This window comes from Macrobrachium rosenbergii, chromosome 43 (genome assembly GCF_040412425.1).
Source record: "Macrobrachium rosenbergii isolate ZJJX-2024 chromosome 43, ASM4041242v1, whole genome shotgun sequence".
NCBI classification, from domain to species: Eukaryota; Metazoa; Arthropoda; class Malacostraca; order Decapoda; family Palaemonidae; genus Macrobrachium; species Macrobrachium rosenbergii.
The window spans coordinates 10,274,058-10,301,781 of record NC_089783.1 but is presented as its reverse complement, the minus strand read 5'-3'; the positions used below and the strand labels follow the sequence as shown (position 1 = coordinate 10,301,781).

The window sequence follows — 27,724 nt, the reverse complement described above, 5'->3', positions numbered from 1 at the left end:
TCAGAAATACTAGTCGTGATACTAATTATCAGTATGATTAGAGATTAGGGTGAAGACATGTCTGTCTCTTCGTGTCTAAAAACCGCGGAAGAGTGTGATCCTATTAAAGAAGGCCTTTAACATCTTTTTTCTCCGTAGGGGGTTAGTGCCGTCAATGCACCTCATGCGGTGCACTGTAGGCATTACTTAAGGTTCTTTGCAGCGTGCCTTCGGCCCCTAGCTGCAACCCCTTTCGTTCCTTTTACTGCACCTCCTTTCATATTCTTCTTTCATCTATCTTACTTTCCACCCTCTCCTAAGAACTGATTCATAGTGCAACTGCTTTGAGGTTTTCCTCCTGTCACACCTTTCAAACTTTTACTGTCAATTTCCGTTTCAGCGCAGAATGACCTTATTGGTCCCAGTGCTTGGCCTTTGGCCTAAATTCTATATTCAATTCAATTCACTTAACATCTTTTGAACTAGAACAACACAACACACAGTCACAGTCCACTTGTCTCTATAATACAGGGGTTGGCAACATTTTAAAGTAGGTATGCCAAAATCGGCCATATCATTCATACGAAATTTGCTCCCGTGCCAACAGAAATTTTTGGTCAACTTCCGGAGCAACAGCTCGAAGAACAACCCGAGATGGGTCAGGAAAAGGCATTATCCATTTGCATATTATTATAATAGGCCGACATTTCACAACTCCTCATAGTTGCATTTTCAAGGCTGCAAACAGCAAACATGGTGAGCGATAAAATAATAAAATTAGCATTACAAATTAAAATTACAATGAAACATTCAGAATAAAATGACTAAAAAGGCTGGTGACAACCTACCCAGAAGGGAGCTACAAACTACTCGCACTGAGTATTACAAAATGCAAATAAAATTAAACCTACAGACAGAGAAGAAGCAGCTTAACAAGACCATCAAGCAATAAACAGTTGTGGGGACGATGTTTGGGAGTTCAAAGGTGGTATGTCAATTTGATAATTACAGATTCAAATATTATTAGATCGTTTTCTTTTGTATCTGTCCTATTATTGAAAAATCTTTAATTTTTATAAATGTTTCACATGTTTTTGAATGATTCCTGATATTAGACTGTTAGGGCTAAACAGTCTGCTCCTGGCTCTGAAGCTGACTCCTCTATGAGCATCAGTGCATACGTAGGCCTATTATAATAAAATGTAAATGGATAGTGCCTTTCCCTGACCCGCCATGGATTATACATACGAGTATATATGCATATATATATGTATGTATATATATAATATATAAAAGAGGCGTAAGTTCATGAGCTACATGGGCGTGGCATCACCAAAATTCATATATTTTTATATTTCTCTGTCAGTTGGTTGTGTCGATATGAACTATGTAAATTTGTTCTGCATTCGAGCTAATTTTCCTGTACAGCTTCAATCTCTCCAAATGACAACCGAGTGCAGAACTAATACTTTGAGCTCAAACTTTGAGCTGCTGTTATCGGGTGTTCTGCGTGTTCGCGCGTGTGTTTCTTCGTGCGTGTGTGCATGTGTGCAGCTAGCTTTAGAAATGGTGACTATCCTTACCTATTTGAATGATTTTTAATTCTGAGTTTGACTGGAGTGGTGCTGATGTTTCACATGGTAACATATTTGTGTGATTAAATAAGAGTAACTTTTTTACATTTGTTTGATTTATAACTTAATTAATAGGTGGTTCAAATAAGTTGATCTGAAAACAATACCTAATGTTAATAAAGCAATGTAAGTAAAATTTGAGTCATTTAAAGTCTATAAGTAAATCCCTGAATATTCACAAGTCTTGCCGAGAGAGAGAGAGAGAGAGAGAGAGAGAGAGAGAGAGAGAGAGAGAGAGAGAGAGAGAGATACAATTTAGGCCGAAGGCCAAGCGCTTGGACCTTTGAGGTCAATCAGCGCTGAAAGGAAAATTGAGAATAAGAGGTTACAAAGGTGTAACAGGGGGAAAACCTCGCAGTCCCACTATTAAACAATGTTAGAAGAGGGTGGAAAGTATGAATGGAGGTACAGTAAGAAAAGAGAGAGAGAGAGAGAGAGAGAGAGAGAGAGAGAGAGAGAGAGAGAGAGAGAGAGAGAGAGAGAGAGAGAGAGATGAACTTCTCTGGTTGCATCTCGCATCAACATGTATTCTAAATCATATGCTTTTACTGAATGCTTAGAAAAACTAGCTGCGATACTAATTATCAGTATGATTAGAGATTAGGGTGAAGACTTGTCTGTCTCTTCGTGTCTAAAAACCGCGGAAGAGTGTGGTCCTATTAAAGAAGGCCTTTAACATCTTTTTTTCCCCTAGGGGGTTAGTGTCGTCAATGCACCTCATGCGGTGCACTGTAGGCATTACTTAAGGTTCTTTGCAGCGTGCCTTCGGCCCCTAGCTGCAACCACTTTCGTTCCTTTTACTGTACCTCCTTTCATATTCTTCTTTCTTCTATCTTGCTTTCCACCCTCTCCTAAGAACTGATTGATAGTGCAACTGCTTTGAGGTTTTCCTCCTGTCACACCTTTCAAACTTTTACTGTCAATTTCCGTTTCAGCGCAGAATGACCTTATTGGTCCCAGTGCTTGGCTTTTGGCCTAAATTCTATATTCAATTCAATTCACTTAACATCTTTTGAACTAGAACAACACAACACACTGTCACAGTCCACTTGTCTCTATAATACAGGGGTTGGCAACATTTTAAAGTAGGTATGCCGAAATCGGCCATATTCATACAATATTTGTTCCCGTGCCAACAGAAATTTTTGGTGAACATATTATTTGGTGTATTTGAAATGTTGCGATTTTCAAATAAGCTTTTCAGTTAAGTCTAGTGTAATTGCTTAATTCAAAGACAATTTTCAGCATCAGAAAAGCGTGAGCAGTAATTCTGGTTTTTTTGTACTTTTTAATTAGACAAGTCAACCATTAGTTTTTTCAGCTTTTTTCAAAACATTACAGTGCCAATCTCATAATCGTTTTATTGAGTAAAACACAATAAAATGATATAGAATTTAAGATATTCTTTTATTGATTGTGATACCTTATGAATAATGCATAAAACCTACACAGGTGATAAAGTTATTTTACCTGAAAACTCGATATTACAGCAAGCGGAGGAGAATCTTTACTACCTGTTAGCAAAAATCAAATAAAGCCTAAAGAAAGTACAAAATGTGGACATTTGTTTATTTACCGTCAATCAGACATGCGGTTTCCATGTCAAAGATATTGATGATTTATGTATTTAGTTATTTTCTAAAGGTCAACCTCCAGTTTCTCGTTCCGGAAAGAAATCTTTACCTTGCCATGTTTGACACGTGTTCTAAGGCTTTCCTATCTCTGAATAAATATTTTTCATCCCTCTTGGTGAGAGGTTTGTTGAATCCAATAAACGCAAAAAAAAAAAAAAAGTTTGACGAACAAACCTCAGTGAAGGCTGAACTAACCACCCCTAAAATGCTCCTTCTCAAAAAATACATTCATTGCCAGTTACTGAATCCGAGGATAAATGATTTCAATGGAATGGCCTTGATGGAATTCATCAGGAGTTCAAAAATCTGAATAGTTACCCTCCACGTCTTTCACTTCCAGCAGTAGGAAGCCCGTTCGGGTTTCAGTCCCATAACAAGTAAATTTACTGACAAGTAAGGAAGTAAGGTTTTATTCTACATTAACCACAATAAGAAGAAAGTGATTTTATACTTTTCTCTAAATTAGTTTAAGTTTGTTTGTTAAATTGTTTGTCTTTCTGTCATCGCTTCAATGGATGACTGGATATAGGTTGTTGAGTTTTTGTTTTCTGTGCAGCAAATTTCTATTTCACATTCGTAACTTCCGTGCACTTAAATACTATGTTATCTAGATTAAAGCAGAATGTAAATGGTTCTGGTTATGTTGAATGGACCAGTGTTAGTTTGTCATGCAGAAATGTTCATGGATCCAGATCGAGATCTAAATCCCAAAATCTAGCCACTTGTTTCGATACGCGAGGCCCACCTCTGGTGAAATTTTCATGATCCTCTAATCTTAATTTCATGAGAAATACGCCTAACATACAAACAGACAGATTAACCGAACAAAATGTTACCTGGCTGCCGGAGGTAAAGCACGACAGGATATAGGAGACATGATGGTGTCAGGACTAAAGCACTGCACGATTTCTGTTACTGATTGGCGTGGCTTAAACAATACATATCCAATTTGTTAGGAAAAGTGAGTGGTGTATTCTCCCAGCATTATTCATAGTAGATGCTTAGCTGTTCATGCAACAACCATTCCTTAGTTGCATTTAACCCCTCTATACATTTTGCAGCAGCAAGCATCAAAGACAGTCTGTTTCTCTCACTGCCAGCCCGACACTCGCAGGAGTGCGTGTTTGGATGGCATTTTCCAAGTAACAATATATTACTTAAGTACCATTTCCAGTTTGGATGAATGGAATAAAATAATCAACTCACGAGGAATTTCACTTATTGTTGAAAAGTTCAAGTGTCCATACGCATTGGCAGACGCTCGTAGTGTAGCAACCGATTAAATTTTTTTCAATTACTACAGAAGAGAACACAGGAATAACCGATTTTGTGAGTAAGTTGGGGCATCAAGTGTAAGTGCCAAGACAACGAATCAGCCGAAGAGTGTTTTCATGGCTGTTATATGTCTCTTATTCTTTAGATTATATTGTTAGTGATCTAGAGCCCTGATTATGAGCATCACAAGGCGTATCGCAATATCTAGATCTCTGTTAAAAAATCTGGCTTTGGACAATGACGATTTTGAAGCTGTCTCAATAGAGCTTATTCAGGAATACTTGAAGTAATTTCGTTGGTGGAAATCTTATACTTGAAATTTAGGCGGAAACATTTCATTCCGATGCAGACTGAAACTCCCCAACGTTGCCGAAGCTTCTGCCAGTTTTTAGGGTGGCTGTCATTGCGATCTAAATCTGTACATGCACTGCCAGTTACTGAATCAGAGGATAAATGATTTCAATGGAATGGCCTTGACGGAATTCATCAGGAGTTAAATAAAAAATCTGAATAGTTACCCTCCACGTCTTTCACTTCCAGCAGTAGGAAGCCCGCTTGGGTTTCAGTCCTATAACAAGTAAATTTACTGACAAGTAAGGAAGTAAGGTTTTATTCTACATTAACCACAATAAGAAGAAAGTGATTTTTATACTTTTCTCTAAATTAGTTTAAGTTCATTTGTTAAATTGCTTGTCTTTCTGTCATCGCTTCAATGGATTACTGGATATAGGTTGTTGAGTTTTTGTTTTCTGTGCAGCAAATTTCTATTTCACATTCGTAACCTCCGTGCACTTAAATACTATGTTATCTAGATTAAAGCAGAATGTAAATGGTTCTGGCTATGTTGAATGGACCAGTGTTAGTTTGTAATGCAGAAAACAATGAGTAAAATCATTCTTCTCTACACTGGGATACATAATTATGATTTTTGCTATCTTAATTTTCAATCCTAATATGAATATATATAATATATCTAACCTAGTTCACAAGAATTGTTAAAAAAATATAAAAAGTATCAGTGACCCATATTTCAGAAATGAGTGGTATAATCAAAGTATTTTGAATTAAATCAGTTATCTGAAAAATGGCAATAATCAGCGTCCGAGCTCAATACTTCAACGAAAAACGATAGTGTCAACTTATTCTGAATCAGTACAGCAATCTAAAATACCTATCCTACGAAATAGTGAAAAGATGTGGCTAAGAGCGCGACTCTATTAAATAGGATGACGGTGGATAGGAGAAAATAGGGATAACCTCGTTCGGCCCATATCTCATATCTTAGTACGAGGGTCCAGGTGTAGTATACTTACGGCGCATATATATATATATATATATATATATATATATATATATATATATATATATATATATATATACATATAAATAGATAGATACGTGTATAGACAGAAACAGTTTTTGCTATTCCAAAAACTCAAAAACTTTCCATTTTGTTTAGTCTGTTAAGAAAAAGCCAACGCTGTTTGTGCATGGTAGAAAGCAGGGGAAACCTGGCCCGTCCGTCTTATAGTTCGCTATCAAAGCCCAAGTACTGGTTGCTTTCAATAAATATATTATATATATATACACACGTATGCACACACACACACACACACACATATATATATATATATATATATATATATATATATATATATATATATATATATATATATATATGTATATATATATAAATTTATATACACACATATACATACATATATATATATAATATATATATATATATATATATATATATATATATATATATATATATTATTATGATTAGCAAGAATTCGCTAGCAAATTACCTCCCCCCCCCTCCTTTGTTGTTGTTGGTTGTTCATTTACTGCCAGCCGGCCGATCGATAGACCATCTGTCTATCGACTTAAAAACAAGGTTTAAAAGATTAAAGGCGCTCCCATTTTTGATAAAGATCTTTCCTTCGAGGCAAAAGTAATCTGGCTTGGGCGTTTCTCCTACAGGCCAAAACCTCCCCTGCGGGCAGCAGGTGCAATGAGTCAAAGCATCTGTGTTGGGCGCACCCCCCCTGCCCCATAGGAGGGGATAAAAGGAAAAAAGCCCACGAGGTCACACACACACGCGGGCTGGAAGATATGGAGTGAACTTGTGAAGACGTCCCCAACACCTGGCCCCATCGATGCCCTTGCATCCTAACCACGTGGCCCTTTCAAAAGTATACTTCTCCTCGTGCCCTTCGACCGTATTCCTCGAGCCCACACGCCATTGCTTGGAGTTTCGAGGAGTCCCCCATCGCCTTGCCCCTTTACGGAAGCCCTTGCATCTCACCACGTGGAAGAAACTCGTCCTCGGAAATCGCAAGTCATCCACGGACCGCCTTCTACACGCCCTCGGAAAATCTGCTAAGGTAAAGTGCCCTGGAAGAGCCCCATTTCAGTCACGCTTTTGTCTCGTAATATTTTCTTAAAGAGAAAGCCAGAAATCTCCCTTGTCTAATGTCCGTGCGCCTCTTGCATCGGCAGTATTAATTCTTTATTACTCCTTTGGCACCCTCAGTGCAGCTTCGAATTCATTATTCTTTTGTCTATTTTCATTACTGGCGTATAATGTGCATATCTCTCATTTCAGAGGATCCTATCGTGGAAGCTTCTCGACTGTGGCTGGGATTCCCCAGTTTCATTCAATCTACTTGAGTTCCTCTTTCCCGTACTAATGTCATTTATGTAAATACACTACTTTAAATGTGCCCACGTGTTTTACGTAATATTTCCCTCAGTAACAAGAGCCCTAAGCTCATATGAAATTCTCCTTTGTTTTCCTCTTTTTTTACGTTTTCCCGTACCCACGAAGTCAGAATCACAAGGCTAAATTAACTTAAATTGTTGCTACCTGTCTCACAGAGCATATTTCAAACTAAAACCACGGAAAAACGTAAAAATGGCGACCTGGCCATAGATCTCGTTTCGCAGTTGCAGTTCCCCTAGTGTTGCTTTATTGCATTTGCAACTTGCCAGATCAGCTATTAGCAAAGCTAAGCTGGGTACGAGACAATTACGAACCTTATGTGTAAAACCAGCACACAGATCCAGAAAATTCCACGTAAGTAATGTGTTTATCTTAGCAAAACCTTTTACAATCGTGACTGTTCCTAGGAATTAGAAATAGGGACGCATGTATTCACTGAGAGAAAAGAACCGCCGTATTAGATTCGTTAATGCATGCCTCAGGATAGGTAGTTAGGAAATAACCAGTGCTAACCATCCTTTGCTTCGAGGAATAGTGCGAAATTCCTCTGTGTTAAAATCCTTGCCATATTCTTGCTTCGAGGAATAGTGCGAAAGAAATTCCTCTGTGATAACTTTTACTTCGCATTTCGAATTAGCGAACTGTTATTTAGGCGCGAATAAATTCCCACGTGGGACACGACGAAGTCAGCTTACATTGCTGACAATTCTCTCAGTGTAGTCAGAATTCGAGTTAGGTGTTAGGAAAGCGAAATTTAAACTCCGCTTATAGGGAAAATTACTAGGCCGTTGTACTGTTATCCTCTCAGACGACTGGGAAATTCCCCGGAATCCTAGACGGTATATAAATATACGGGTTCATTCACCCAGAATCTAAAAATACCTCCGGTGTTGGCCAAACGACCTGCACCCCCCCACCCCGCCCATGCCCGCGTGTGTAGCATTTTTTTTTCCCCATTCATTTCTCTTTGGGTTTCCCGTTAGTAATTTCTAAGTCCTAAGGGACGAATCGTAATTCCAAGTCCTAAGTGACTCCTAAAATTCTACGTCGTACGTGGCGAGAATTCCTCCAAATTCCACAAATTCCAAGTCCTACGTGACTCCTAAAATTCTACGTCGCACGTGGCGAGAATTTCTCCAAATTCCAGTCCTTAGAGACTCCTAAAATTCTACGTCGCACGTGGCGAGAATTTCTCCAAATTCCAGTCCTTAGAGACTCCTAAAATTCTACGTCGCACGTGGCGAGAATTTCTCCAAATTCCAGTCCTCAGAGACTCCTAAAATTCTACGTCGCACGTGGCGAGAATTCCTCCAAACTCCAGTCCTCAGAGACTCCTAAAATTCTACGTCGCACGTGGCGAGAATTTCTCCAAATTCCAGTCCTTAGAGACTCCTAAAATTCTACGTCGCACGTGGCGAGAATTTCTCCAAATTCCAGTCCTTAGAGACTCCTAAAATTCTACGTCGCACGTGGCGAGAATTTCTCCAAATTCCAGTCCTCAGAGACTCCTAAAATTCTACGTCGCACGTGGCGAGAATTCCTCCAAACTCCAGTCCTCAGAGACTCCTAAAATTCTACGTCGCACGTGGCGAGAATTTCTCCAAATTCCAGTCCTTAGAGACTCCTAAAATTCTACGTCGCACGTGGCGAGAATTTCTCCAAATTCCAGTCCTCAGAGACTCCTAAAATTCTACGTCGCACGTGGCGAGAATTTCTCCAAATTCCAGTCCTTAGAGACTCCTAAAATTCTACGTCGCACGTGGCGAGAATTTCTCCAAATTCCAGTCCTCAGAGACTCCTAAAATTCTACGTCGCACGTGGCGAGAATTCCTCCAAACTCCAGTCCTCAGAGACTCCTAAAATTCTACGTCGCACGTGGCGAGAATTTCTCCAAATTCCAGTCCTCAGAGACTCATACAAAAATTCTACGTCGCACGTGGCGAGAATTCTCATTCCTGCCGGGAACCCAAAATCAAGTCCTTTTGAGACATTATATAGTGTAGTTCACACACATCTAAGCCCTTACGGGACTGATCATTCTAGTTCGTTAGAACAACTCCTTAACTTCACGCTACAGCCGGCCAAGTCCGAGCGTGACAAAATCCAACTACGTCTTCCGAGACGCATATTAAAACTCGTTCGCCAAGAACAACCACGTCTTTCCAAGACACATCCAATTTTAACAAAGAGTCTTTTCAGACATATCCTATACCCATTATTCCAAGATGGCTAATACCAGAGCCCAACAAAACGAGGATTTCAAATTCTACATGTCCGCTGGGAAGGACATGGGACTATCGGGGCAAGATCTGAGAGCATGGGTTCAAGAGCGAGTGGACGATGCCAAGGCGGAGAGAGCAAGAGAACGTGAGGAGAGAGAGAGAGAACGTGAGGAGAGAGAGAGAGAACGCGCCCATGAGCTCCAGGTGCTAGAACGACAGCACGCCACCCCCCCGCCCCCTGCCGCGGGAATGAGTGCCCTCAGCCAAGCTCACTCGTTCATGCCAAAATGGACGGAGTCCGAGCCTGAAGTATGGCTTGAAAGGGCCGAACGAGTCCTGGAGTGCTGCGATCTCTCCCCCGCGGAACTCTCCCTTGTTCTCACTAAATTCCTGGGCGGAAAGGCCCTCGTTGCCTACCACGCCCTTCCCGCAGACGATCGGGGAAACTGGGAAGCCGTACGCCAAGCAGTTACGAAGGCGTACGAGATTACCCCCGAGCGGTGGAGGAGACGTTGGAGAGAGCAACCCAGAGAAGCAGGCCAGACTTGGTCCGATTGGGCGTACCATTCGGAGCGGGCGTTGACAAAATGGCTCGATTCCGAAGGCGCCACTAACACCGCCGAGGTACTCGAGCGGTTTAAATTCGAGCATTTCCTGCGCTACGCCCCTCCTGCCCTCGCCACCCATATAGTGGAAAAAGCCCCAGCAACACTCACCGAGTGTTGCCGAATAGCAGATATGTGGGAAACCCACCACCCTCAAGAAGGATCCATGGGGCGGAAAATAAATCCCCCGCCCCTCCTCGGAGGAACAAATTCCCCTAAGGCTGGAAACTCGGGCAAGCCCCTAACTTGCCATTATTGCAAGAAAACGGGGCATTCCTCCGAACAGTGCCGGAACAAGAAACCGGCTCCTCTCTCTCCCGGAAAACCGACAAATAACTCGCCTGCGCCCTCCACAGGGGCAGCGCGGAAAGACTTTAGCCAGACCTTTTGCACGGCGTGCAAGGTCTATGGCCATTCTCCCGCATGGGCAAAATGCCCACGCAATAATAAAGTAAATACTCCCACCGTCGCCTTGGCCGTCACAGATCCCCAGTCATTAGGCCCTCCCGCCGAAGGGCCTGTATACGTGGCCCCTCCACGAGGTAGCGAGCCCGCGCGCCGAGTCACTGCTTTCGAGGACTCGGGCGCGCAAATCTCCCTCATCCGAAGGGACAGAGTTCCCTACGGAGCTATCGTCAATAGACGAAAACTCGTCACGATCGAGGGAATAAATCAGTTCAAAATGATACTCCCTACGGTCCAATTGAGAGTCACAAGACCTCACCAATCCAAAATTTGCAATCTTGCAGTAGCAAGCCATCTCCCTGGAGGCTATGACGTCATCCTGGGACAGGACTTTCAGTCCCCACCGAAATCACGACAATCTAGGGGTCCACATTCCCCGAATCATTCCGCGGGCGCGAGTAGTCCTCCCCCGCTTCTCCTCAGCCAAGACTGGCGCCCCTGGGTACCAGGAGGACGTGCAGTCCCCACCAGTGCCACCTGAGTACAATGTACAGTGGCCCCGATCGGTTCCCGATCCCATTCCAGTGCCCGGCCCTGCCTCAGTGCCAGTGCCAGGGCCCCAATCAAATCTCCCTTCAGGAGATGCCAAATTCCTGCCGGTGCCACTTGCATGCCCCGAGCAGGGCCAAGCTTCGTCCGTCCTGACCGACGAGCCCAAGAAACCTCTGATAGCGCCTGACTCTGCCCTAGTGCCAACGCCAGAGCGCTACGCCGATCTCCATTCACGGGATCCAACTCAGGACCCCCTCTCTTCCCCCGGCCTGGCACCGCTACCAGCGTCGGTCAGAGAGACGGTTCCTCCCGACCACCGCGGAAGCTCACCTGCAGGTGCGGCCTCGCAACCCGTGCCTGAGCTGGTCAACGTTACCTGCGAGCCGCTCACGCCACCCCCGACCGCCTCCTCTCTGCCTCAGCCCGTCGCCGACGCAATTGCAAGTCAGGATTCTGCCATATCTCACTTGGCCGATGAACTACAAGAGCCGCGACGGATCATGGTAGAACCCGCACGGAACACTCCTGCGTCAGCTGTCGCATCAGCAGGCCCAGGTGGTACTCCGTGCCGCCCTCCGGTCGCGGGCCCTCCGCTTCCCCGGCCGAGGACGACTGTCCCATTAAGAAAGACTCGAGGCGAAATTACCACGGGCGTGGGACATTCCAGGTAATTTACAAAGAGCTCTAGAGCTCCCATGGCACCTGTGCCACCATTTCATTTTCGAAGGTCTTGGCACCCCTAATCCAGAAGGGGATGTCAGACCTCCTCTATCTTCTTCCGTTCCTCAGGAACTGCTATCTCTTACCATCCTCTACTAATCTTCCCTTAAATTATCCCCACAAGAGGCAATTAAATACGGGATACCATTCCCCACACAATGTATAAATCATTAAGAATAACAGAGTGAGAAGTGGCACGCCCTTGCGCCCATACCTTGGCACCGGGCGTGCGTGTCAGCCCTCCTGAAGGAGTCGCGCCCTTCGGGTGCACTTTCCTCGCCCTGGGACTGAAGTGATAGTCCGGGCCGTAATTTATAGGCGTAGGACGATAGATTCCCGCCTAACACAATAAAACCCTCACTCTTTTTCCCTTAGCTCTTCTGCCAATATCATTTACTTTCTTTTAGTCATTTAGTTATCTTTATTTTAATGAATCGCGAGTCATAAACTCTTGCCCTTGTGATTTAAATGCCCCTTTTGTAAGCTCTGAGGGACGTGTCCGCCTTTCATATGCGGTCAAGTTTTCATTCGTAACGTCTTGCTAATTTTCCTTTTGTTATTATTATCCCTTTTCCCCCTTCCATTCCTTCCAAGACTGCTGTTTGTCCTACCCCACATCTTTTGTCTGCTCGCCCCGTCATAACATTGAGTAGGCAGTGGACGCATAAAATTAGCGTAGTTTAAGGTTAGCGAATTAAAACCTCGCGAATACTCTCGCCCGCACACGACTGTCAAATTCCCGGTGTGTGGGTCATCCCTCAGCTCGCGTTGAACGATAGCTGAGCCAAGTAAGTTAAAACGAAGATAAATTATCAATGCGAATATGTATAGTCATTACAGTATCGTGTAAAAGGGGATGTCATTTACAAAAATAAACGCTGTTTTTCATTTACACAGCCTCTTCAAGGCAGATTGTACTAACCGCATGCATTTTATCTAAAATTAAGTAACCGTGTATTTTAATTCTTGAACAATAACCTTTCTTTTCATTTGTTGGCCATAGCCTCATATATGTGGTCCTATAATCATTAATTAATTCACAGTTGTTCGAGTCACTTTATAAAGTTACCAGTGGGTAACCAAATCTAAAGTAATTATTCTTTTGCAAGTGTTTAAATCACTTTGCGTTCTGTTAACGAAAATTGTCCCAATGTGTTATTAAAAGTAACCAAGCTTCATAAAACCCTTAGGAGTAAAGTTCATTGCAAGGCAGAATGTAGAGTAACGTAAAGCATTTGCCGCTCATTCTTGAATATCGATGTACACACCCGAAGGAGGTATGTACATCATCTTGTATGGGGAGGTATTATGATTAGCAAGAATTCGCTAGCAAATTACCTCCCCCCCCCTCCTTTGTTGTTGTTGGTTGTTCATTTACTGCCAGCCGGCCGATCGATAGACCATCTGTCTATCGACTTAAAAACAAGGTTTAAAAGATTAAAGGCGCTCCCATTTTTGATAAAGATCTTTCCTTCGAGGCAAAAGTAATCTGGCTTGGGCGTTTCTCCTACAGGCCAAAACCTCCCCTGCGGGCAGCAGGTGCAATGAGTCAAAGCATCTGTGTTGGGCGCACCCCTGCCCCATAGGAGGGGATAAAGGAAAAAAGCCCACGAGGTCACACACACGCGGGCTGGAAGATATGGAGTGAACTTGTGAAGACGTCCCCAACACCTGGCCCCATCGATGCCCTTGCATCCTAACCACGTGGCCCTTTCAAAGTATACTTCTCCTCGTGCCCTTCGACCGTATTCCTCGAGCCCACACGCCATTGCTTGGAGTTTCGAGGAGTCCCCATCGCCTTGCCCCTTTACGGAAGCCCTTGCATCTCACCACGTGGAAGAAACTCGTCCTCGGAAATCGCAAGTCATCCACGGACCGCCTTCTACACGCCCTCGGAAAATCTGCTAAGGTAAAGTGCCCTGGAAGAGCCCCATTTCAGTCACGCTTTTGTCTCGTAATATTTTCTTAAAGAGAAAGCCAGAAATCTCCCTTGTCTAATGTCCGTGCGCCTCTTGCATCGGCAGTATTAATTCTTTATTACTCCTTTGGCACCCTCAGTGCAGCTTCGAATTCATTATTCTTTTGTCTATTTTCATTACTGGCGTATAATGTGCATATCTCTCATTTCAGAGGGATCCTATCGTGGAAGCTTCTCGACTGTGGCTGGGATTCCCCAGTTTCATTCAATCTACTTGAGTTCCTCTTTCCCGTACTAATGTCATTTATGTAAATACACTACTTTAAATGTGCCCACGTGTTTTACGTAATATTTCCCTCAGTAACAAGAGCCCTAAGCTCATATGAAATTCTCCTTTGTTTTCCTCTTTTTTTACGTTTTCCCGTACCCACGAAGTCAGAATCACAAGGCTAAATTAACTTAAATTGTTGCTACCTGTCTCACAGAGCATATTTCAAACTAAAACCACGGAAAAACGTAAAAATATATATATATATATATATATATATATATATATATATATATACATATACGTATACTGTCACGAAGTGTTCCAAGTACCTGGTTATTACCCTTACCAATCATAGAATTCAAAATTCCTTTACTACAGCCAGATGCCCGAACTCTCATAACAAATAAAATACAACTGAGTACTCTAAAGGCAACAGTGATCCTTTAAAAAGTGATCAAAAGTGTGAGATATCAAAGTAAGTTTATCAAAACACTTGTGAGTATTTATGTAAGCTTAAGTTAATTAAAAGGGCATCGCTCCATCAAACAACTTCACCTGTCTCCCCGGTCTCGATTCACTTCAGCAAAACTTAAAGAACAAAACATGTTTATCACTATGCCTTATGAATACAATTATTCCTACCACTGTTATAAAAATTTCAAATACATAAATTTATTTCTAAATTCAAAATTTATAATCAGAATTCACATTTACTATTACTTGAAAACAAATGCTAATTTATTAAGAAACTGAATTAATAAAAAAAATTTAAACTATTAAGAAATACTCAAGCTTTGAACAGAAAATCTAAGTAAATAAAAATTAAATCAAGTATGCAATGTTAAATTATTAAGAAACACTTAAGATGCTAATCAATTAATTTGCAAATACAAAACATACAAAAATACACAAAGATGAAATGTGTAAAAAATGAAATAAGTTTACCAAAAATAATTTCACTTAACTGACCGGTCTAATAAACACAAATCAATACACTCACAAAAAAGATTTAAGCTTGAATAACTCCTCTTCAAACTTCAAATTACGCTTTTAACCATGGTCAAAATTGCAAAAATTCACTTTACCTTACGCAAACTTGTGAAAACTTTTACAAGATTGCCCCAAATGCCGCAGCTTGGCTGATAGGAGCCGTTACCACTAGATACACTAATTACTACGGTTATCAGATCTCAGAAGCTAAGATTAATATCAATGACTACAATAAATTTACTTTACGTTACAAAATTCTCTTCTTGAAGAGAGAAAGAGAGGGAACCAGAGCAACTGGTCTCTAAAATCAGAATGAGCAAATTTTTACGATTCCAGCTAGAAGTACAACCTCATAGAATGACGTCATCTAATACATTTTGGGAGCGAAATACAAAAGAAAATTCTAGAACATTCTGGACCTCCGGTCATATGAGATGTGTTCAGAATTGGCTGATGTAATCTTACAAAACATGACATAATTGACAAAAAAAAAAAAAAACGCGACTTTAAGGAAAAAAGTTTCGGACAAGATCTCAACGTGATCAATACAACACGCACGTGGTTAATTATGACTGGCATGTTCATAAAACAAGATGAAGAACTTGAGTCTTCCACTCATCTTAACTGTCAATATCCCTATTGCTCGTGATGACAACTAGAACATCTGGTCTAACTTAAACTCTCTCTCTCTTGCTATTGAATTATTATCAAGAAACATATTATTAATTCTAAATTACGCTGTTAAGTTATCTAAATCATTAATAATTGTGAGATCTGACATTACAAAGACATTCTTACATTATCATTATCAGTAATATACAGAATACACCACACAACATCTCTTGTATAAAGAAAAAATAACATTTTGTACATTTTATAAGGCAAGTTATCACGAAAAAAGCTATGCGTGTAAAAGTGACAAAAATTCACTATTAGCAAAGTGTTACAAGATAGTTAGTCATTTATCACGTTGGAGACAGGTGACAAATGATATTATAAATATATATATATATATATATATATATATGTGTGTGTGTGTGTGTGTGTGTGTATGTATATATTATTTATTTATATATATATATATATATATATATATATATATATAATGAATAATATATACATACACACATAAATATATATACTGTATATATATATATATTTGTATAATATATATATATATATATATATATATATATATATATATATATATATATATATATATATATATATAATATCACTTGTCACCTGTCTCCAACGTGATAAATGACTAGCTATCTTGTAACACTTTGCTAATAGTGAATTTTTGTCACTTTTACACGCATAGCTTTTTTCGTGATAACTTGCACACACTGAGGTTTATAAATACCCTCTGGCGTAATTTATTCCCATGGTATAGTGAATTCGATATTAAATTATATATACATACATATATCTCATGGTGAAGTGGTGAGTTAAATGTAATGTTAGCAATTCGAGCACTGATGGGTAGGGAAGTTGGGTAAAATTAGCTGGTATGTTGGGCGCTATGCGCCTGCCTGGGAAAAACATCTGGTACGTAGGCCCAACTTCTTTATGACCTTAGCATCCGAATTGCTAATGCCCTGGACTCTCACTCGAAAGACAGGAGTTCAGTCCCATGTGTTCAGTTCCACACACACACACACACACACACACACACATATATATATATATATATATATATATATATATATATATATATATATATATATATATATATATATATATATATATATATATTAGGATGAAGTTACCAGCTATGAGCCTTCATATTACCACTAGGTAGTAGTTCAATGCTTAGGTCAATAGTGTTTTGACTCGCTGGGGATTTAAGGGGCTGTATAATAAACCACAAATACAATTTAATATCAAATTCACTATGTCATGGGAATAACTTACACTTAGGAGAAATTACAAATCCTAATGTATGCAACATATTTCCATAGTACATTGAATTCAATATTAAATATATATGGCTTAATTAATATTTATAAATAAAAAAATCGTACTTGTAAAAGTGACAAAAATTGATAATTACCCAGGTGTTACAAACTTACTACTCTGCTATTAAGGTGGAGATGGGTGATTTTGAGTCTAAGTATAGAGCATGAATTGGACGGGAGTATGTAGAGCAAATACTACATCAACTTATATCTTTCGCCGTTAGCCTATCACTGTGTCTAACCAAAGGTCCAGGCTCGAAATCTGGCTGAGCTAAAAACGCTTATCAGTTATAATCCTCCTTGGGTGTAAGTTATTCCAGAGATATAGTATGATATATATATATATATATATATATATATATATATATATATATATATATATATATATATATATAGGAATAGCATGCATTAAGACTCTAAAATATGTCATCGAGCTATCCTAACTCACTGCATTATCATGCCCAAATGCTTAAAGGTTACTCTAACCACTCGAGAGGGCATGTGGACGGCACAGCCAGTCAAAGACACTTTGGTATCACTTCCTAATCTGGAAATTAATGAAGCATGCAAACGATGGGTGGCAGTGGCTTGGAAAAGGGTCAACAAGTGAAGAGGGGATTTACAGAGATGACTGGGGAGAGAAATTAGTACACATGGTGAATCACAGGATTTACTTGGAGGGATTTCATTAACAAAAGCCAAGAAATAATTCAGTAGGAGGAAAAATAGGCTGTCAAAGTACTCTCGTTCCTCTTAGGCTTACCGTAGGAGCCCGAAGAAGCGATCCAGTAGGGTTATCCTGAACTGAGACAAATGGCTGGAGCCAAGGTGGTGGTCCTGGGAAGATGTCCGAGCGGGAACTGAACGTCTGCTCTCGACAGTAGCCAAAACAGGAGTCAGGGCGAATCCAAGCACATGCAGCTGACTGCGAGGCCGGACCGACTCAGGGACCAACATGGCTGCCATCTTAGGCAGGCTCCTTCCACTCTTTGCCATGGCTCTCCCCTTCTCGGCTACCTAAAACAAAAAGCATTCCAGCAGCAGAAGGGAGGATAAAGGGGGAGAAATTGAAGGAGCCTACCCAAGATGGCAGCCATGTTGGGCCCTGAGGCGATCCGCCTCGCAGTCAGCTGCATGTGCCTGGATTTGCCCTGACTCCTGTTTTGGCTACTGTCGAGAGCAGACGTTCAGTTCCCGCTCGGACATCTTCCTAGGGCCACCACCTTGGCTCTAGCCATGTGTCTCAGTTCAGGATAACCCTACTGGATTGCTTCTTTGGACTCCTATGGTAAGCCTAAGACGAGAACTCGAGTATTTTGGCGTCCTGTTTTTCCTCCTACTGAATTATCTTTTGCCTTTTGTCAATGAAATCCCTCCAAGTAAACCCTGTGATTCACCAGGTGTGCTTCTTTCTCTCTCCAGTCATCTTTGAAAATCCCCTCTTCCCTTGTCGACCCTTTTCCAAGCCACTGTCACCCATCGTTTGCATGCTTCGTTAATTTCCAGATTGGGAAGTGATACCAGAGTGTCTTTTGACTAGCTGTGCCGTTCACATGCCCGCTCGAGTGGTTACAGTAATCTTTAAGCATTCGGACGTGATAAGGCAGTGAGTTATGATAGCTCTATGATATATATTTAGGGTCTAATTGCATGCTATTCCTATAGTTAATTCGACATCTCTCTCTTTCAGAGGGATGCCTTTATTGTGGGTTACGTAGAACAAATCTTAGCTCGCTCTTTCATTCGTCGCTGGAACCCTCCATGTGCGAAGGATCAAAGGAATTTCATCTTTTACAGCACCTTTAAATACTTACTTTTTATTATCTACTATTATTAACATGTACCCATGGTTGTAATTAATTTGTGCGCTATTGTTATTATTTGTCAAGTAAATGTAGTTAATTGTTAACTGAGTATCATTACGCCTTACAGTAGCTTGACAAAGAGAAATAATCAAGGTTAGTATTCCCAGTCCTTTCATTCTTCCCATTTTTTTTTTTTATTACTGTCAGCCATTTTATAGCATTCCGTTGCCAATCTAAGGCTGGCAAGTAACAATATATATACATACATACATACATACATACATATACACACACACACACACACATATATATATATACATGTATGTATGTATGTCTCATACATACATCCATACATACATAAATTCATATATATATATATGTGTATATATATATATATATATATATATATATATATATATATATATATATATATATATATATATATATATATATATATATATATAATAAAAAAAGCGTAACTAGAAAACAGGCCCAATGTTTCGGAGTCTTTCCTTGTGAAGAATCTTCCGTATAAAAAGCAAGAAAAGACGAAAAGCATTGACCCAGTAATCTCATCCTTTGTGAAAATAGAAAATGAGTGCAAGAGAAAATATTTGGTTTTCTGAGACTTCCTCCCTAAGAGGGAAAAGTGTCTTAACAAGTAAAATGTGTGAATTTACTTTACATCTTGAGTTGAAAAAGAATTCCTTTAGGGCAGACGAAAGCGGCTCTTTTGTATCAGGTTATCTCGAAAAATAGAGCAAAGAATGCTCTTGCTTTCTCGACAAAACTGGAACAATTTCCAAGGAAAGATAATCTGTGAGAAAGGTGAATTGTAAAGTTAAGCAAAGGTTTTAAGAAAATTGTCGATTTTATGATCATAATTGTATGAAAAGTATCGCATGCGTATCATTTAGTTTTTGTTTCCTAGATGACTAATTTAGAATTCATAATTTTATTATCTAGAAACTCATTAACCTCCTATTAACATGCACTTATTAAAAATGAGATTTCCATATCGTAAACAAATTAAATAAACAATGGAACTTGGTTACCAACTACATATGGAAAGAAACTTCCCCAAAACGCAAAAGCAAATTCACTGAATACGATTTAAAGACATATTAGCCGAGGGACTGCCAGCAACTGGCCGCCAAGTCTTCAGCCGTCTTTTACAGAAACGATCTGCCTTGATTCTAGGCCACAGACTTCTTCTTGGGAAGTCTTCCCAAATGGCACCATTTCCTACGCGAGACGTTTATTTTTCCTCTAATCATTCAAATAAAACATTTCCCAGCGTTTTAGCAGGGCCCCGGGATTTACTGCAACCGTAATGGCCACGGGAAATAAAAAGAAAAGGTGGAGAGAGAGAGAGAGAGAGAGAGAGAGAGAGAGAGAGAGAGAGAGAGAGAGAGAGAGAGAGAGAGAATCACTCTCATTTTTCTTGGAAGTAATCTGGTGGCCGTAGATTTGAGACAGCATTATCTTGTTTTTATTTATACAATAGCCATACTTTCTTGCCTGAAAGAAAAAAAAAAGCAGAAACAACACTTGACTGAATTCAGACAAGAAATTACTGAAAAATCATGGGGAAAACACCCGACGTTCCATCATGTCATCACAAGACAAAAGAGGGACAACATCCAAAAATACCAGTAACTCAGAAAAAAAAAAAAAAAAAAATCGCGAGACCATCTGCGTCATTTTCTTTCCAAAATTAACAGCGCATTTCTTCTTTTTCCTTTCTTGTTCCCATCATGACTGGGCTACAAAAGGGCATTAAGTTACCAGTCTTATCTCCTCTGACTAGGGAAAAAAAAACAGTATTGAGAGGAAATACCAAGAGAAAACTTTGGTCTTATGGACTGCTGTTAAAAAGGAAGGTTCATTTCTTGAAATATATTGACTTCTGTACAATATATTTCGTATTAATTAATATTGTGGATCATAGAATACCAGTCATATTTTCATTTCTTTTCCTTAGTTATTGCGTTATATCTATTATTACTATTATTTCAAGAATTCAAGGAGAAAGTGACCTTTCTATTTCTGTTTCTCTGTCACAGAATTGTTATGGGTGTTTATGGTAAAAGCACAGCAAATTTCTCATAGGCAGTATAAAGATAGCTCTAAATCAGATCTGTCCTTGAATACAAACGCTTCTACTTGAATTACCAACTTTTTATATATGCATATTTCACTTTTGTTGATTTGTTTATACTTATTCGTCTAGTTACTTATTCTAAATATTTTGCTATGCTCTTCTCTTTGTCACACTCGTAGGCACTGCTTCTTTGAAGTTTGTTTTGTAGCTTTATGGGCTTTGTTTAAATCCAAAATACGAGCGTCTTGTCATGTTAAATATCATTATTATTGTAATCAATAATAATAATAATAATAATAATAATAATAATAATAATAATATTTATTATTTCGCCGAATGACCTGCTATTATCAGCAAGATTGCCGTGTCAAAACCCGCAGTTGATGAATTTACAAGTGGTAGTATCAAAGCAGCCGCCGGGTTAACTGAGAATATTAGACTAGTCCTAAAGTAATGTTACACCCATGGGATCATTTCATGACCTCAGGAGACCTTCCTTTATATATAAAATCTATTAATGGTTTCTAAATCTGAATGAAAAATAATGATTTCATTCTCGCCTGTTGAAAACCAATTTCAGCCTCTCAGTTATTACGTTACTGTTCTCGAAACAAGGATAAAAACAAATGAATGAAACATATGTCTCTTGTCAATTAATGGTATATATTGAATGCTCCCGTACTGCGTTCGAAACACTTAGGTTGGTAAACGATCGACGAAACAGGCCGCTTTCTAATTTCTTTGTGCAAGGGAAGTAAGATTTAATTTTGAAGTTGACAAAATTTAGCAATCTCAAGTCGGTCAGCGGCAGATATAACTGGTGGAAGTCTCCTGGTTCTTTTACTAATGTTTAGCTGAGGCATTTGGCAAAAAAAAAGGGAACCTTAAATATGTTACGGTTCTTTCTGGATCGCTCCTTTGTTTTGTTGCGTTATATATTTAAAAACTTTCTGTACACGATAACTTAATGTATCACTATTGAAATCATAAAACTTAAAAAAGTAATGCACAATTATATTTATTTATTAAATTTAAAGTCTGAAAACAGGTTATAAATTGAATGTGTAATTTTTTAGATGAAATTCGTTTTGGAATTTTTGTAACAAGCACTCAAAAAGTTCTCTCCAAATCCTGTTCATGTGGGTTTTCTATATATGAAAACATTTATTACGAAGTTGGTCTGTTCTGTTACCAAGTCAAAGAAAGGTATTCGGTTTTAAGTCTTTTAAAATCAGAAACTTCATGCTTGTATGTTGAGCGTTAATATAATAAAAAAAAAGGCTTGATGGTTTCTTCCTTTCAATAACCAAGAACGTGTCATTGTCAGGTTTTATATACTGAAGGTATAAAACCTTTAGGACAAGTGGGTAACCATTTTTATTTAATGAAAATGCAAAATATATTCTCAGTTGCACCTGACATTGGGTTTCCCACATACAGTCCGTACTTGTAATTGAAGTTCAGAAGCTGTTCGAGGTCTCTTTATGGTAGCGTTCTCAGTCTTACCATTTTTGTATCAAGGGTCACTCATTTTTTGACTGCTTCTTATATCGGGCTGTTGGTGTAGAGGGGTTCTATATCGTAGCTGGCCATGACTGAGGTATCCTGTAAGTTTATATTTGATATATAAGCAAAATACTCTTTGGAATCTCTGAAGGTGTGTTCGTTACTCGAAATGAAATAACTAAACGGAAACCTAAGAAAACCAAAAGAAACCATGTAACTACAGAAAACGAATATAAACAACTTCATATCTCACTGTCAGACATTTCATTAGGTATAATGAAAGATTTACCAGTTTCTGTTAAGAGTCTGTATAGCATAATCCCGAAATGTGACTTATCAAAGTGAGAACAGCGCCCCTTTAATAAGTTAAGCTTTGTTCCGAAATATCTCTCATGCGAGAACCACCCTCGCAAGCAAGCGGTCCTCCTCCGTCGCGAGATCCTTGAAGCAAGCCGAGCCGCCCGAAGCTCCCAAACAACTCGGTTGCGGAGTCGAGTGTTTTGCATAATTGATTAATCCAGCCAGTCGCAGTGTATCATGGCGAAGCTCTTCAATTTCCACTCCTCCGCCGCACTCACTTCCACAGATAAATCAGGGCTGGGGTCGATATCGGGTCCTTTAGGCTAATTAATCAGCCAAATAGATATTACGCGGAAATTTGGATGCAACAAGAAAGCTGCATAATTCGGCCTCATTAGCCAAGTTAATGGCAGCGATTAAGGGCCGGCGACAAACAAGCTTTTGATAAAGCATAGCAGAATGTGTGATAAACCAGGCTTGCATAAAGCAGTAAAAATGATTATAAGACAGCTCTGCACAAAACACAGAAGACTATGAGAAATGGTTGTTCAAATAATGTGCTTCAGATTACGTAATAAATATAGTTTGAATAAGGTATTGGAGAATATATTACTCGTAATCTTCGGGTAAAATAAAAAAGGAACAATGTAACATTAAGATATTTCTTAAATCAAGAAGAACAAGTGGTAAACACGCTTTCTATTAAACACTGAAAAACACATAAACACGGTTCTTATATAGCACCAAATATTATTTGATAAGAAAGCTTTAGGTGAAATACACAGAGGTATAGGCAAAGGAATCTTCCGAAAAATCATTGAGGAATAAGTGAAAAAGCTCGGGATTAAGGATTAAATACTATGTCATGAACACAATTTGGATAAAGCACTGCTGGATATGTGGTAAATAAGCTTTGGATAAAAATGGAGAATTTGTATATAAAAAGCACCGCATAACATGTGATGCACAGGTTTTAGATAAAACATTTCGGAACATGTGACATACAGGGTCTGACTGAAATATTTGCGAAAATGTGATAAGATATGTTTTTGAAACTGCGCTCATGGAAAAATTTGACTGATGGGTTTTCCTCCTTCTACTGCACTGATTCCTTTTATCTCTTTTGGGGAAAGTCATATACAAAAAGCATTCCCACAAATGACTTGGCCTTATTACGAATTTCTCCCAACGGTCCGCTGCAGCGGATTCATACGCCATTTACATATATATTACGAAAGTTTTCGCCAACTAAGTCTGGTGAAACAACAGTCGCGGCTCTTCTTTTGCCAACGAAAATTTTCTTCTCTCTTTTCCAACAGCAGATGTCGCTGCAGAGCTCGGCGCGGAGAGGACGCGGAATTTTGTAGCCTGCTTCCATTAAGAGCAAAATTTTTATGCATTTTCGCTCACACCCTTTCCGATTATTATTTTTTTTTTTGGCAGATGGAACTTCACTGCTGTAAACCTCACCACGCTCTCGTTTCGCAAATTACCAGGCAGAATTCGGAATATTCATGCTTCTTTCATGCTCATATTTTCTTCAACTTCTTGTCTGAAATGAATTACTGTCGGCGCTCAGACTTGATGACCATCAGGAGCTAAAACTATACCTTTCACCATTTGTAGAAACGAAATTTTGACTCTCTTTTATTGTAAGAGCTAACGTCTAGAACTTTAACATTATTGCAAGAGTGGGCTACGGTTCTTTTTCTTTAGTTAATTAAATGTAAAGAAAGCTGATGTAACCTACTGTGTGAATTTGTTTTCATATATTACTTATCCATTTGTGCCTTATACTATTACATATCAAAAGATTGTGTCTATACTTCGCTATACTCTCTTATTCAAATTGTATTCATTTTCTTAGCTTGTTTATTCATTGATGAGTTGCTTCTAAAAAATTTCTTCTTCCCTTTTGTATTTGTTTCAACGTCTAAGTGGCGCATATACATGAATACTTTGTTGTTCATTATAAAAAGATAAATCAGTATATCAGAGAATAATTAATAGAGAGAGAGAGAGAGAGAGAGAGAGAGAGAGAGAGAGAGAGAGAGAGAGAGAGAGAGAGAGAATACGGTCACATCAACACCTATCGAAACGCATTATTAGAAAACTAACTACAATCTAGAGTGATACAAGAAAACAGACTCGGAAGTCACAGTTGCTTTTGGTCATTAAGCAATTCATCCTAGAAATAAACGAAGAAAATATTCAACTGAGGCGCGAGACTTTGAAGAATGTGATAGTAGGAGTCGAAATAAAACACGAGTCAAGAGTAAGGCAAAGAACTGTAACCTACTGCAAACAATGGATTCTTATAGTAAGCAGCTTTAGCAGTGAATTCGTGGAGTCCTTTTCTGAGCTGAATTCAGTAGCGGATTCCTTATGCTACTCGATTTCAGCAGTAGATTTACACAGCTGATCCGTAGAATTAATTGATTTTAGTATTGGATTCCAAGAACTATTTGGCTTTGGAAGTAGATTCTCATGGCAAGCTAGTTTTAGCAGCTAATTCAAATAAGTAATAGGCTTTATAGGGATGGTCCTATAGCGAGTCACCTTTAGCAGTGAATTCCTGCAGACAGCCATTTTGAATTAATTCCAGATATTTATCCAGGAAGTTTCTTTAAATTAACACTATTCAAACCATGAAATGGATGACAGGTATTCAGTTATCTTTCGTAACTTTAGATGTATGTTCCTTTACTGGCTGGCTTTGAAAGTGTTTCTAAGCCGACTTGAATAGCAGAATGCTAAATCTAAAAGCCTTAGAAGTGTGCAATGTAGTGAAGTGGCTTCAGTAGCGAATCTCTGTAGAAGTATCTTTCTATTACAAGCCGGCTTTAAGTGGATATCTATAGCTAACAGCTTTCGAACGGGGCTCCTACAATAAGCTAACATAATTGATTCCCATGATTTGCCGGGTATAGAGGTTGGCTCCTGTATCTAACTGGCAGTAATAATACTTCCTGGTTCGAACAACTAGGCTCTGTTAATGCAATCATATAGTGACCCCAATTCAGTGATGGATTCTTTCAGCTAATCAGCTTTAGTTTTCAATGATGGTCAGACATCAGGTAACTGATAACGCCATGTATTGCATTAAAAACAAATCTGCTTTAACCCGATGATCTGGCAAAGTTGGAATGGAATGGAATGGCATAAAGAGTTTAAGCCAAAGGCCAAGCACTGGGACCTATGAGGTCATTCCGCGCTGAAAGGGAAATTGAGAGTAAAGGAGGTTTGAAAGGTGTAACAGGAGGAAAACCTCGCAGTTGCACTATGAAACGATTATTAGAAGAAGGTGGAAAGTCAGATGGATGTTGTGCCATCGTTTATGGTCAAAGGAAAATTTTGGAAATTTTTGAAATCGTAGTTTTGACATAAAACCTTAACGCTTGCTGATAAACTGGACGCCGCGACAAACGACCAAATACGTATATTGTTCTCTACAAACTTATTGATGCTGTCAAAAGCGGCGCGTAAGAAGAAATAACAAAGCACGCGCAGAGACAATCTAGCACTATTATCAGACATGAGCTAAAGACATATTACCTTTCCCTCTTCCCAAGCGATGAGCAAGCTGTACACGGGTTGTTGATGCCTCCTCTGCGTAAATAAAATATTTGAATGCCTATGTGTTAAAAGGGAAATAACAAATACTACCTCAGTTAGGGAGGCTTTCCTCTTCTTGCATCAGGCCCATTTTCAGAGAGTCTTTCATATCCCCTGAGGATATCATCTTTCTTCCTCTCGCTACACTAACCCCGCATCTTATAAAAGCAAGCCTCGTTGCGTTAGAGCTAGATCTCCTGAGATATGAGAGCCCTGAAGGACTGTACCAGGCCTCCAAGAGAAATATTTATATTTACTAAAAGGGAAAGAAGCTTCTCTTTATGGATCTCTCGCTCTCTTGCCGCGTTGGATACACATCCTTATTGTTTATTGTAGTTTCCGGCCGGTGAACGTGACAGGTAAAGCGTTCTTTATTGTAGTAACTTCAAGTTACAAATAACAAATTAAACTATAGTGGATAGGAATTCTATTTGGAAAACAGCCAAATGAAACATTTTGTACAGGTTAACTTAATGATAAGGTTTACAGAGATCGTCCATCAGCCTTTTGCTACAAATTAATTAAACGATGCGTGGTTTAAGTGGCAGGTCTGCCAGACTTTTCTACTGATTAACTAAGTGGAATAATGAAGTGGAGTATTCATCAATTTTTTCTACAAATTAGCTAGAAAATGTGCTGGGTAGCGGGTTCATCAACATTTTTTATAGATTATCTAAAAGTGATGAGCGGGGTAAGTAGCGGGCACATCATTCCTTTGGCAACAAGATTCTTGTTTCTTTATTCGGTTATTTTTTCTAGTTAGCTCTCCCATGAAAAAAAAATATATATCTGTAAAGTAAAAGGTTCAAAATCACAATTCTTCTTTTTCATCACTGAACTGTAACAAAGTCCAACACAGCCGCACGAAGATTTTTTTCCAGATTGCTGACACTAGTGATATGTGGATTCCAGTACTATGTGCTTTAAGAAAATGCGTGATCGTGTGTGAAGAAAGACTATGAAAACTAGTTTCGGTAACTGTACAGAGTACATCTGTATACAATACATCTAAGCGGATATCTTTTTACACTTTACAGATGTTTCTCCCCAAGGTGTTTCGATTTAATGATAATAAACGTTTACAATACAAAAAGACGTAAACCAGTTCATTTCTATCAGCTATTTTCAAACTATTATCAAACTTGCCTTATTTAGTACAGCAGAGAAACCTTTCCACAAAAACCCTGGAAGGGAACGAGAGCTGCAGAATGATGATTAATCCATGTAATCATTCCACGCTTTTCCCGGCTTCCAAGAAAACGGCTGTATCAAAGTCCAATCGTTATATCCTTTGCCTTGCTGCCCTTTTGCTTACGGAAAATATTCAATACACTGCACCACGCGAACTTTAATCACTGCCACGTTACTTATTAAAGCATTCAAACAAGCTTTGGCGATGATTGTTTGACATCGGAAAATTAACTTTCCTAACGTGTGAGTCTTGGCTGAGGAAAGACTGACTGGCATAAACACTTTATTCGCTATTCTAGCCAGGGTTTA

General features: G+C 39.3%; 1 protein-coding gene across 2 annotated transcripts; it reads left to right on the top strand.

Moving 5' to 3' along the window:
- The first annotated feature begins 6,285 nt into the window (after window positions 1-6,285).
- Window positions 6,286-14,003, top strand: LOC136828563 (uncharacterized). Of its 2 annotated transcripts, XR_010850109.1 has the most exons (3): window positions 6,286-6,912; window positions 13,268-13,663; window positions 13,885-14,003. XR_010850109.1 is itself a non-coding variant. In XM_067086574.1 (2 exons), exon 1 carries the CDS (start codon window positions 9,476-9,478, stop codon window positions 11,021-11,023), a length of 1,548 nt encoding a protein of 515 aa, XP_066942675.1. In that variant the 5' UTR covers window positions 9,216-9,475; the 3' UTR covers window positions 11,024-13,663; window positions 13,885-14,003. The 2 variants fall into 2 exon arrangements, 1 of the variants encoding a protein (XP_066942675.1); XM_067086574.1 differs by lacking the exon at window positions 6,286-6,912 and having other exon boundaries at window positions 9,216-13,663.
- The last annotated feature ends 13,721 nt before the right edge of the window (window positions 14,004-27,724 follow it).